Below are 14,228 nucleotides of genomic sequence, written 5' to 3'. Positions count from 1 at the left end.
TTCTATTATGTTCCCCTTCCCCCAAGGATGTTTGCAGCCAAATTTGGTTACATTCTATTCAGAACTCTATGACTAGTAGCGATTTAAAGATTTTACCTCTATTTCCCCTATTGGGCCCCCGTCCCTCCTGCACCATGGAGGATCAGAGCCAAAATTTATACAAGTTCTGTTCCCCTTCCCCCAAGGGATGTTTGCGGCTAATTTTGGTTACAATCCATGCAGAACTCTAGGACAAGTAGCGATTTAAAGGATTTACCTCTATTTCCCCTATTGGGCCCCGACCCTCCTGCCCCCGGGGGTCAGAGCCAAAATTCTAACAAAATCCTACTTCAGCACCTCCCTGAGAGGTATGTTTGTGGCCAATATCATAAATGGTTCTACAATCACATGAAGCAAGACGGGGTAGACAAGTAGTCGAAATATAGGGTTATAGGTAACTCTATTTCCCCTACTGGGATCCCCCGAGCCTCGATACCTGCCCCTGCAAGATTTATAGCCAAAAAAAAATATTTACAAGTTCTTGTTCCTAGCCCTCCCCCAAAGGATGTATTCGGTGGCACAATATTTGGGGTTAGTAGAACTCTATGACTAGAATAATTTAAAAGATTATTACCTCTAAGGTGAAAGAATACCCCATTGGTGGCCTGTATCGCCCCTCCCCCCATGGACTTGAGCCCAAACTTATAAAATTCTGTTTCCAAATCCCCCAAGGTTTTAGTAGCCAAATTATGTGTTACAATTCATGTAGAACACTATGACTAGTAGCGATTTAAAGGATTTACCTCTATTTCCCCTATTGGGCCCCGCCCCCTCCTGCCCCTGGGGGACGTGAGCCAAAATTTATACAAGTTATGTTCTCCTTCCCCCAAGGATGTTTGTAGCCAAATTTGGTTACAATCCATGCAGAACTCTAGGACAAGTAGCGATTTAAAGGATTTACCTCTATTTTCCCTATTGGGCCCCGCCCCTCCTGCCCCCAGGGGTCAGAGCCAAAATTTATACAAATTCTGTTCCTCCTCCCCCAAGGATGTTTGTGGCCAAATTTGGTTACAATCCATGCAGAACTCTATGACTAGTAGCGATTTAAAGGAAATGTTGACGGACGGACGGACGGACAGACGGACGACGGACACCGCGCCACGACATTAGCTCACCGGCACTTCGGGCCAGGTGAGCTAATAAACTAATGCTACAACATATATGCATGCAATCAATAATGTGTAAGATTCGAATGACTCTAGCAATTTGGTTATTTTACATTATGATTTAATCATAGCTCAACATTAGGGATAACTTGATGATTTTAAGGAAATGATTGTAGAAATTTACAAGGATAAATTGAACTGTCAAAATAGTGCTTATTCAATCTCATATCACTAAGATCAAATTGCTTATTTGAAAGAAAACCCAATATTATTATTATGACACACGAAAAATGAAAAAGACATAATTTACATATACCAGCACTTAAAACTCTCTATGGACGGTGGAGTTACATGTAGGCTTACTACCAGTCTCTGGCCTAACAATCAATTCTTTCAATACTGTAAACCAACTTTCTTTCATGTTTGATTTATTTTCGTAAATTATCTCAGCGAAATCAATCCCTTGCACAATTCTTGTACAATTTAATTAATTTAATTATAAATCCAGGAAACTTGATCTCCGCAAAAATGCTTTGAAATAGAAATCACAAAATCTTGTGACGGTGAAAGAAATTTGGTTTACAGTAAATGAAACATCACATTTCAGTAAAATTTTACTTACTGAAAAACATAAAAATCATTTATGAACAGTTATTTTCTGGAAAAAAAAACATTTGGAGTCACTTCACTGGCTTTTTTTAGGAACATTAATGTTCTCCGAATTAACCAAATAAATTCAATTTATACAAAGGACGGGTGGTTTCACATTATCATGTGAGGTACATCTAATTGGATTTTATGAAGGTTGTCGTAAATTTAATGCTGTGTCAGTTATATTACTAAGATAAGCGTCAGTTGTGTTACTAAGACAAGCTGATCCAGGTTGGAGGAAATCTTATGCTGTTTAAGTGACGGTTGTCATTACCGTCCAAGTTGTCCCTGTTGTTACTGTCTATGTTGTCCTTGTAGTAGACAACTTTGCCTCCAGCCAGCCATGCTCCCCACCATGCCAGGGAATCTCTCAGTATGATGGAATGATCCATGCTCGCCAGAAGTCCTAATGTAATATCCTCTCCTGACTCCACCAACACAGATATATCTAGTTGATTAATGAATTTGGTCTTCATCCAGAATGCCTCTGCTCCCAGCTGTATCACACAAACACAAATCACATTTCTATATTGCTCTTTATACATTTGTATTGCTTTCTCCATGAAATTTTCTACATCAGTACCTATAATTCCCTTCTCTTCAGGAACAGGTAAATAAATACCCACCAAGGTTGAATTCTTACCACCATGTTCATGTCTGATCTGGTCCAGATTCTTACGCACTTTAGAAGTAATCCCCTTTCTAGGGTGGAATCTGGCACGAACTTCATCAAATTGACTCTCAAAATACTTATAGCTTTGGAAACTTCCTTCAAAGTTCACATCCATATTTAACAATGTTGGATCAAAGCCATAAGATGTCTCCTTTTGGGTTCTCTTGCTAAAACAATCACAGTATTGAAGAATAAATTCATTTTGTGGAACAATGTTGAACACAGGTGTGAGGATGTTATTAGAAGGAAGCGTGATTTCTGTACTGTAGCGGATCTGTAGCGTCAGCAGGAAAGCATACTGAAACATCTGGTCTCCTAGGTTACCGTTGTATTTGAGGCAGAAGAAGTGAGGACGTGGTCGGTAAAATAGGGTACCTTGGAGGTTAAATACCGTACAATCTGACACAGTATCTCGAAACTGTAGGGTGAGAATCATGAACAGAAACAGGAGGCAGTATCCCATCATTTGGTACACACCTGGCAAATACAACAAAATTTTACTTTTAAGGGACATGAACCTAATTAAACCATGTAAATTTGAGTAAAATACATATTTAAGACATGTCAGATACCTTACTAAGTAATATATATCAGTTATTGTGCAAATGTGTCAAATAAAATAATTATAATGGAAATTCCATCTTTCTGTATTTTGAACCGGCCCGGTCGAATTTTGTAACGATATTTTAGAAGTGTTGAACTTCAGTGACCTCCCACAATGCACTGCACAAATTAAATGCATGTAAACAAAATGGTGGGTCATAAACGTGGGTGAAGCGAACACAAACAAATTCCGATAGAAAACAGTGTACGTCAAGAGTCAGTAACGTGCGCAATTGGAAAATAAGGAAAATATAAATGTATCGCTGAAATGCAAGAGACGTGAGCAACTCCCCACTTTATACTTGCATGATGTACATATGTGCAATAAGTCAGGAACCCCCTTCGCGGTGTCCTGTCATGATCGAATGAAAAGTCTCGTTTGACTTTTGACTTATCATTCTTACGCTAAATACAAATTATTTTATAACAAATATGGCTTAAACTTCGTTTGTCAACCATCGTAAATTAGAAAATAATTTTTAAATGTGGAAAACTAATATTCCTTGTCACGTCAGCAAGGTTGTTGTTCATTATAACCACGCTTTTGGCCAGCTTTCGTTTTGTGTTCTAAAAATAGAATATGACGGTCTATTTTTATCATTTTGAGGTAGGTATTCCCCACGTTTTCCTGTCATTTTAGATAATCAATCATTGTAATAAAATATTCAATAAACATCTGAAAACCATATCTAAGCATACAGAACAAATTATTTAAGGTTCATGTCCCTTTAATGATAACAAAAATTAATGTTAAAGCTGACAATGCAAGTTAAAATTATAAAAATGATTTTTTTTTTTAAATAAGTATACTCGAATTTCAAGAATCGTTTATGAGACATTCCCCGATTGGGGAGAGCCATTTTTGTTTTACATTCCGACGACTCACCGACCCCTATGTAAAGCGCATGAATCGACACACGTGCGCTCATTCATGTACATATACACCAACAGTCCACAGTATATATCACCTACAAATAGGTCAATAAAACCCTCACCTGTAAAACTATATGGGACTTGTTTTAGCAAGAAAACATGCCAACTCCTCTAAGTTGTCATTTAGATGTTTCTCAAAATAAAATTGTGAATAGAAATCCAAACAAGCGTCCACATATCTCCACGTACATCATCGTACTCGATGCACTCAACTGACCATATATACGTGACTACGTACCTGACCCGAAAGAGCAACAACTATCAAGGACACACACGTGTTGATGTACATGTACGTGTAAAACCTAGTGTATATTGAATTATTTCACAATTATTAGTGTTTTATTAGTTCGTATTGGACATATGTTGGGATATAGCTGACAACACATTCATCTATTACTTCAATGAAATATTGTCAGGTGAGTGCAGTGTTTATTTTCAATTTGACATTGTTATTTGCAATATCGGGGTATGTGTATCTGAGACAAGACATGTTTAGAATGACACATGTGTGTCAAGTGTCCCGTGCTTTATATAGGGGGTTGGCCAGTGAAGGTTACTAAGCAGAGCAAAAGAAAAATAGCTGCCACTTCCTTAGATACAACACTGTCATAACTAGGGGATGTCTCAAAAACAATTTCCGCGAAAAAAAATATTTCGTTATATTTTTTTTATATTTCAAATGCATGTTTTTAACTTGCATTGTCAGTTTTAAGTCAAAAACAATTTCACACCTGGTGAAACACAATGAAAATTGCAAACCCTATTACAAACGTAAGGTCAAAAATCAATCCCCTTCTCTAAAAGAATAATTTATAATTCAATTTCATATGTTTTGTACACTCATTTCTATTGGTTAGATCTTTGAGGTTATTTTTCCATTGACCAAAAGAATTGTACATCAAGTATTATGACGTCATATATAAAACGGTTTTGCGGGGAATTTTAAAATCGGCACAGTCATTGGCCAAATTGAATTAATGGCTATGATATCACTGTGCCACAACTCAATTTGTTTTATTGTAAAAGTAAGTAAAATCATGGAAATTTATGCCTAATTAGTACCCGAGTGAGTTATCCGAGTTAAATTATAAGCATTATTCTCAATATCTTTTGGGGTTATGAAGTCATAGACAAAAAAAAAGAAGGACATTCTTCATAGACGCGAAGCGTCTCTGAAAAAGAATGTCCATCCATTTTTTGTCTAGCCATGACTGTAACAAACTTTAACTAGCTATGACTGTAACAAACTTTAACTATCGTAATCAAAGATGGCTACATGGCAGCCATCTTGTTGACCGATCGGTTCCATCTGATGATGGTTGGCTAAAAAAGACAAATAGCCATGCAATAAGTTTTCTGAACAAGCTTTTCTTTTTCATGTAGACATATGTCAAATGTCAAAACAGATCACAGTGACCTAGTTTTAATATAAAATGCACTGTCCTACCATGTGAACTTGTCATTCGAGCTTGGCCGGTCACAAGGAATGTTAGTATGTGTAATAGATTCCAAACAAGATAATAAGCAAACAGACAGTAAACAAACAGAGGGAAGCACAGGACAATGGGAAGGCAAAATAACACTTTCCACCACAGAACTCCAATATGATCGTACAAAAGTTAAATAGTTCTCTATTCTAAGTATTCTAAAGGACCATTTTACCCATTAAAATTTAATTCAAATACCTGTAATAGAAAAGTCACTTTTGAAAATTACCTTTACATTCAAGCTTTCTTTTGATCAGATGAATGCATTTTCTTAGCAATTATTTCAGTATTTCAGTCTATTTCAAGCTTTCTTTTGATCAGATAATGTGTTTTCTTAGCGAGCAATAATTTCAGTCTCTTTCTCATGGTTTTAAACTAAACAATAACTCATCAAGCTCCAACCCCTAATTCAGGCACCTTATACAAATCGTATTAAAGATGGTCATAGTATAACTTTTGTTTAATGTTGGCAGAACCATGCATATTATACCCCAATTTAAAATATCCCAGATAATAGCATAATGCTTAAAATATTAAAGACCTAAAAAAGGTTAGGATTATAAAATGAGAATAAAGATTTGTTGAAAAGGAAAAAGTGTATGGATATCAGATCACTTTGTTAAAATGAGTTTAATGAAGTAAATCCTAAAATAAAATCTCATCAATTTCATCTTCAATTTTTTCCGCTTTTGACGTCTGCTCATGATCATAGAAGCATACAAGTGGGCAATCTATGGGGAATGATACGAAAGATCTAATTTTTATCAGATTGACACTGCACACCTCATATATTCAGTATCAATTAATGTTACATATGTCTTCCTCTCTTTATGTAGTGAATAATATTGATCGATATGGTTGGATGAACACTATAGAGAAACCCTGTTGTCAACAGCATCACATAAAAGCTAATATCTAATTCATATAAAAGCAGAGGTCTATTGAGGCTATTGTGGTTAAGTTACAAACTGTACAATGTTTATATGTGAGAGAGCATGTCTCTGCCCAACTAGGTCTGAACCTGTTTGCTTCACATTTACACAGTTTTTAGCTCCGGACTACACCATAACCTATAATTAGCATCCTTTAAAGTTATATTGTCCCGGAATTTTCATACTTATGAATCAAGAAAAGCTTTTAATATTTTATTTACCATTTAAAATACCAACATATTGGGAAATATAATTATCGTTACTATGCATAGCTTTTATTAATGTTACTACAAGTACAGATAAAAGCTGAAAATAATTTTTGGTACTACTGCTAAAAACGATTATACTTACATCTACAATGCAGTAAAATGAGTGCATAGGGTCAGACCATTAATCCATGTTGTGGTCTACAATTTCACTTTATATTTTTACAGTGTTATTAGTAATTGTAGAATGATTAATACAGGTATGATTCCATCTAAATATACATAAAACCATAGAAACAAGAATTTTACAATGCATAAATCATGTGGTGTAAATAATGTTTATAAGGTATGGTACATGTTTGTTTGACCATTTGAATAACTTTCACAGCTTAATCAATAAAACCTGATGATTTTTGATAGATAACTGGAAATTTCTGCCCAGTTACAGAATATATAACTTTTACACATCCCCTGAGATACTTACCCCTCACCCGAAAACAGTGTCTACAAATACGTAACCTCATTATGGTCACTCAATCATTAAATTCCAGACTCTGAAAGAAATACAAAAGTAAATTTTAGAACAACTAATCATAACATGAAGTTGATGTTGATTTTTAAATTAATACTTACCTTTTCTATGACAAAATCGTTTTTTTGGGGTTACTAGGTAATGCATTGTTACGAACACTTCCTCTATGTATGCTTTAAATTTGCTTGCGTATTCCTTGGGGAATCTGTCACTGAATTTTACTGACCCACTTCTACACAGTCAGGATATCCTGGTACAGAGATAACCACAAATCTATACCTATCTAAGAGTCCTGTACAGTAGTTGATATACTGAGACACTGTGCCTCATGACGAGATCAGTTTAACAGGCTGAGTATAAACTAATTTCTAAAATGTTCAAAATATTCCCGTTAAAATGAAGTGCTAGAAAAGTATGTCCAATCACAGAATATCAACAACAGACACTATGATTTAATTCATCTCATAGTTCTTTTTTCAGTTCTGCAAATAAACGCTAGGAATCAGCCGTCTCTCTATCACATCACTACTTGGCACAATACCGGGTGTGTAGGTGGTACCGAGAAGTGATCAATAGTCAGTAATCCAAGTCAGTGTGTGATTATAGTTCCACAGCAAAGACATTTAGGTAGGAAATAGTGCCAATCAAATTAGCTGTATGATAAAAGTCACTTAAATATTCATGAGCATGTAAATTGAGTCTCTAGTCTCTATGTTTTAGCTTGTTACTGTTGTCAACAGGTTGTAAAACATAACTGAATTCTTCTCCAGCAAAATCATTATCTTTGTATTATATAGAATTGTCCATGTGCCCTAAATATGATGTGTTAGGATTTATAGTTCTGACTGATAAATTGCACACTATTTCCCAACAATTCATACTGGGTATGAATAAAACTACTCCATTCAATTCCTCACATATAGAATACACAATTTATCACTGTGAAAGTGATTGGAGAGACTATATTCTGACTACATTCTGTCACTCCACTGACTGAGCATGCTTCTTTCATTCAGTCGTTTATCATGCCGATAAACCTGGGTTTACTTCCTGGTTGGGAAGGAATTTTATAGGAACGCTTATTTTCCTTCTTCTGCACTGGTTTCTAAAGGGAAAATTATTCATTAGATTATATCCCATACCCAAGCTGATTCATTCTGCCTGGTCGTTCATTCTCCACTAATTTGCATTTTTTCAGAAATAAAAACATAAACTAGAAATATGTCAGTTAGACATTAAGTGCTCGCTAACTACTTCTTAACTTATTTCCAGTATGAATTAATTCTCAGCAACAGGTGTATGTAGCACTTTCGTTCATTGTCCTTGGGACTATTGCAAGGAGATGGTTAACGCCCTTAGTGTATTGTAATAATTACTTTCCTTTACTTAATCAGATTTTTTAATGTGAAATTACTTAGAACTTTGTCAATTGTGTTCTTTGTTACATAGAAGTGTGTTTATTATCATATTGATACGATAGGCTTGTTTCTCTGTTTAAAATATTCGTCCGCTAGAACACTGTCCAGTCTCTGTGCACGTGGTGACTTACCTGTGTCATGCTTGAACACCTTTCTGGAGTACATTAGATCTAGAGCTCAGACTGATATTTCATAATGTTTTTTTTTTTTATTCTGTTTCTCCTACGCAAGGCTGTGTAATTTCAGAAATATTTATTAGAACTGCAGCAAATGTGGTCTGTGGTCACAGGGTTAAGTAATTATAATAAACGACAGTTTAACTTACACCTAGGACCTAGGATGATGTGAAATAAATTAAATATGTGGCCGGTACTAAATGTTACCAGTTTCATCACTTTCTTTTATTGACTTTATAAACCTGATTTGCATTGTATTGTTCCGGAAGTTTCCTATGTCGATCAGATGCTTAGAATATTGTGACCAATGCAAGAGTTTTTATGTTACGCCGCTTGAAGTTTACACAAAACAAGAGGCCCATGGACCTTAACGGTCATCTGACTCATGGCACAAAACAACAAAGTCACAGTATAAAGTAGTGGTTAACAATTAATATAAACAATACAAGGAACTCCTTAGTTGAATATGTAAGTTTCTGACTCCTTAGTTGAATATGTAAGTTTCTGAAATAGGTAAATGTCATTTGTTGAACAAACTTGGTAGCCCTTCATCCATATATGGTTGTAACCCATTCAAGGATTAATATAAGAGTCAGATTTTAAAGCCAAATTTCAGCAAAGCTCCCATTTTGGACCTCCGCTGTACTATCCCCATGGGTCTTAGCTCGGTCCTTTATAAAATATGATTGTCCTCACCTAAAGTTCCCCCTTCTGAATCAATTAAAACCCCTATAGACCAATTTTCATTGAGATCGGAGACTGAACCCGAACACAGGAAGTGGGCCAGCGGCCATCTTGGAATACAAAAATCTTTACGGAAATGTTTGCATTGTTCGGCATCAATTAAAACCCTTATAGACCAATTTTCATTGAGATCGGAGACTGAAACCTTAAAACAGGAAGTGGGCCAGCAGCCATCTTGCAATAACAAAATCTTTATGAAAATGTTTGCATGTTGTTCGGCATCAATTAAAACTCCTATAGACCAATTTTCATTGAGATCGGAGACCGAAACTTGAAAACAGGAAGTGGGCCAGCTAAAATTAAGAAAATTTGCCCGTTGGGGCCCACCCCTCGGCCCCTAGGGGTCGGACCAGGCTCATTTATATAAAATTTGATTGTCCTTCCCCAGTGATATTCTACACCAAATATGGATGAAATCAACCCAAGGATAAAGGAGGAGTAGGATTTTAAAGCTAAAATTAAGAAAATTTGCCCTTTTGGCCCCCCCCCCCCCCCCCCCGACCCTAAGGGACGGACCAGGCTCATTTATATAAAATATGATTGTCCTTCCCCAATGATGTTTCAAACCAAATATGGATGAAATCCATCTAAGGATGAAGGAGGAGTAGGCTTTTGTATAAATAGTCTTACGCATGACGCACGGCGGACTGCGTACGACGACGGACAAAACATGATGACAATAGGTCATCCTGACCTTCGATCAGATGACCTAACAAATGTGTATAGCACTGTGTAATGTCACTGTTCTTAATTTATAGTAGATTAGTTTATCTCAGTACTTTGTTTTTGAAAGGTTAGTGTCATTAAATCACGGCTAAATCTATTAAACGGTATAAGACACTGACTTTCGGTATCGCGTGCGCAGTTGGAATCTGCGCATAGCAGATGTACATAGACTCTACAGCTGACAAGGAAAAAATAATAGTGCGAGTACGCTCGCACTAAAAATGAAAATTGAAAATAAAGTTCTTTTGTATTGCCATTTGATTAACAAATATCTCTTCTTTTTAAATCCATAAGGACTGGCTCCTGCCTTTGCTCCTAGAAAAGTTATAATTGTTACAGTCATTCAGCAGATTTTGGTTAATAAAACACAAATGAACTACCAATTGATGTTTATCATTAGAAATGCTACAAATTGTACAGTTTAACTTAATTTTTGCCTAGGTTTTGCACTTATCTTTCCATTCAAAGACATTTTCTCATCTTGAAAGCAACCTATATATATCAATCTGTTATAGAAAATTCATTTGTGAATATTGGTTTGTATAATTCATAAGTGCATTCAAATAGTTTCATTTAACAAGAAATCCCAGGGAGATCTTGGTGCCCATCAAAGATTGATCTAGGTCTGACAAATACAAAATGGATATTTTCTCTACTTTTCAAACTTAAACTTCTTTTTTTCTGCTTTTCAAACTTAAAATTCTTTCCTCAGCTTTTCAAACCTTAAACTTTCAAAATCCAAGATGGTGGTTGGCCATCTGGTTGAAAGATCGGTCCCAAAATGTGATATGCATAACTACGGCCCTAGGGGAACCTACATGAAAATTTGAGAACGATCCCTTCAGCACTTTCTGAGAAATAGTGGTAACAAACTTTAACTATCAAAATCCAAAACGGCTGCCTGGCGGCCATCTTGTTTATCAAGTGGTCCCGAAATTCCCTAGCAGCCATCTTGTTGACCAATTGGTCCCAAAATGTGATATGCATAACTACGGCCCTAGGGGAACCTACATATGAAATTTGAGAAAGATCCCTTCAGCATTTTCTGAGAATAGCGATAACAAGAATGTTAAAGGATTATGGACGAAAGGTGATTTGAATAGTCCACCATCTGATGATGGTGGACTGAAAATTACACTTTGATTATTTTATGTGTGTCAGTGATGTGTCCTATTTGTTATGGTTTGTTTTAGATGTGGTGATACAGAAACAATGATAGATATCAGTAATCAGCTCCACGAGTGTGGTATCAAAATGGCCATCACATAGGAAAGCATTACAGATTTTAAGGAAGGCTCCTAACTTTATTTTTTTTTAACTTCAGTAGCGCTTTCCTATATGGAATTTTAAGTTAAGGAGGTCCTTAAAGTTAAGGAATGTTCATAAAAATGGGCCCAGGTAGACTTACCTGACCATTGCTCGAACAGAACAGTACTCAAACACCTATTTTATTTTTTGCATCTCATTTCTAAAATCAGTCGATTCTTTTGTTCATGGTGCATAATAATTATGGTGTGTGTTGACACTTTTCTCCTGCCAATAAGAAAAGTTTGCTTAGCAGTTCCGTAATTTGAATATGAGCAGACAGTGTCTGACGGCAAATCACAAAATTGACGATCGCCAAAATAAACAACATCGCATGAAAAGTTAGAAATATTCTAAAAATATCTTATTATGTTAAAATGATAGCAAAACTTCTCTTCTTGAAGAAAAATAACACTTGCAACATGTTTTTGGCATGAATAACGAAAAAATGTGATTTTATCAATATTGGTTCACTTTCTGCCCCATTAATACGCATGTTGACCCATGATTTCCGGTGTTTTACCCACGAAATAGTTATTATTATTAGCTTTGTTTTTTGTTGAATACGAAAAGGTTGTGGATTTATAAAATATTTTTTGTTGCTGTTTTGAGAAATAGAGATCTAAATATACCAGAATAGGTAGAAAACTTGTCATAAAAACAATGTTTATTTTTTTATTGGGGTGTTGGAGGACTGGTCCCTTAATTCTTACGCAATTTCCACCATTTTGACAGTGATCTTTGACTGGCTGTTGTAAACAAACCAACACATGAACTTCATTTTAATTTTGTTGAAAATATTTGTCATAAGTCTGTTCTAAGCAAGGATTTATAAGTGAGAAGGATTCGTGACTGTCTCTTTACACTACTAAACACCACACGAGACGCCTATGAACCGGGAATAAAAACCGTTTTTCTCAACAAATACTTGTCTTATCAAGTCAAACGAAACACCAATGTAAACTTTATTAAATTTTACAACGTTTATCACTTGCTTTAAGGACGGAAGATTTAGAAGAAATGTCTTAAATTTTCGTTAAAAAGTACGACAGCTCATGAAATGACGGCCCCGCTTTAGAAAGTAAGACGGTAACCCTCGCACCCGCAAGCTACATCAAAGGCTGCGCGGCAGATATCAAAGGAAAACGGTCGTCGCCCAACGTCACGGTCAGTGCACAAACACAAAAGCTCCTACGTTGTACTCCCCCAAAACCCACTGTGACTTATCCTTCTCATATACGTCCTTGGTTCTAAGCTACAATAATACAAACATCAACCATTGCTTACTATTTTAATTTCAACAGCCAAAAACCATGTTTTTTGTTCGAGCACTGGTCAGGGGAGTCTAGATGGCTTGTTTGAAAAATTGCATGGAGACTCAATCCGTAAGGCTTTCATTCAGGCTCGGCCGCTCCATTAGTTGCAATGTAATTATTGTGTGTTTTTCTTTTTTTCCCCCCTTAAATTATCCCTCCCTACACTGAGTTCTATATGCACATTATCAGGAATAAAATATGATACAGGGTAGCTTATTTAAAGGTTGAAAGTAAAATGTTAAAATTTAGTGCAGCATTAAGGAAAATCGTCGATTTTGCCTGTCAAATAGCACATATTGACAGAACAAATTAAGTTCAATTAACAAGAATACTCACCGATTATCAACAATAGTATTTGACCTTATTAAAAGGTAGTCGTTTATTTTTTTATACATAGGCCTATAACAATATTAGGCCTATAATTTACATATTTTTGTATTATAAAATACAAGATGTGATTATATTAATTCAGTAATTTAGAAAGATAATTGTATGAGTAGAACAGCCTGATGATAATCTGAATACCGTGTATATCTTATAGTCTTTGTTCTGGTTTCGAATTTTATTGGATCTAAAGATAAAACTGTCGCCAACGACCACAGAAAAATTGGCTGCGGGCACCTGTTCGTTAGCCTAGTTTTAAAAATGATGACCAGGCCACTATGGCCAAATTATTAAATAAATATCAATTTACACACAATCGTCTATCATATACAGTAAAGAAGGCTTACCATTTCTTATGTTTACATATGAGGGAGTCCCAAACGAGAATCGTCATGTTGCATTCGATACCAAAATACGTCACCTCTGCGTTTGATTATATATAATTAACATCAGAGCGTCTGCAAGATATAGACGTACACTCCATGGGACCTTATACGCTAACATAGGCCTACATTGTATGCCAGTTAAAACGGCCCCACTGTAAAAACGGCCCCAGTCAGAACGGCCCCACTGCAATAATGGCCCCAGTCAGAACGGCCCCAGTTAAGAACGGCCCCAGTTAAAACGGCCCCGTAGCAATATAAATATATGGTATTAGATTTATATATTAACATATCTATGTATATCATGTAATAATATAACATTATGTCTTGTTAATTAATATGTGTATTCATAAAATTATTTTCTTTAATGAATTCCACGGTAGACTATTATGTGTTAATGCATTTAGATGCATATCCATATTAATATACTAAATATAAAATAAACAAAAAGTGGTAAATATAAAAAGTACATTTTATTTATTGAATTTTATTAATTTTATTAGAGGGTGTCCGCCAACACTGAACCTGCCTCCGCAGTTTCACGTGTTGCCCAGCTCTTGCCACGTGGAGGCCCCCTCTGCAAGAGCCACACGATTGTTTAAAGTCTATAAAAA

General features: G+C 35.7%; 1 protein-coding gene across 2 annotated transcripts; it reads right to left on the bottom strand.

Annotated features, from left to right (window-relative positions):
* Positions 1-738: 738 nt before the first annotated feature.
* On the bottom strand, positions 739-13,650 carry LOC138320904 (galactoside alpha-(1,2)-fucosyltransferase 1-like). Of its 2 annotated transcripts, XM_069264208.1 has the most exons (3): positions 13,579-13,650; positions 7,115-7,184; positions 739-2,946 (listed from the first exon to the last, which is right to left on the bottom strand). In XM_069264208.1, the coding sequence occupies exons 2-3, from the start codon at positions 7,152-7,154 to the stop codon at positions 2,009-2,011; spliced, it is 978 nt and encodes a 325-aa protein (XP_069120309.1). In that variant the 5' UTR covers positions 7,155-7,184; positions 13,579-13,650; the 3' UTR covers positions 739-2,008. The 2 variants fall into 2 exon arrangements, with proteins under 2 accessions (XP_069120309.1, XP_069120308.1); XM_069264207.1 differs by lacking the exons at positions 7,115-7,184; positions 13,579-13,650 and adding an exon at positions 7,264-8,340.
* Positions 13,651-14,228: the final 578 nt, after the last annotated feature.

Source organism: Argopecten irradians, chromosome 4 (genome assembly GCF_041381155.1).
Source record: "Argopecten irradians isolate NY chromosome 4, Ai_NY, whole genome shotgun sequence".
Classification (NCBI taxonomy): domain Eukaryota; kingdom Metazoa; phylum Mollusca; class Bivalvia; order Pectinida; family Pectinidae; genus Argopecten; species Argopecten irradians.
The sequence above is the reverse complement of the archived record's forward strand: the minus strand, read 5'-3'. Positions and strand labels throughout refer to the sequence as shown.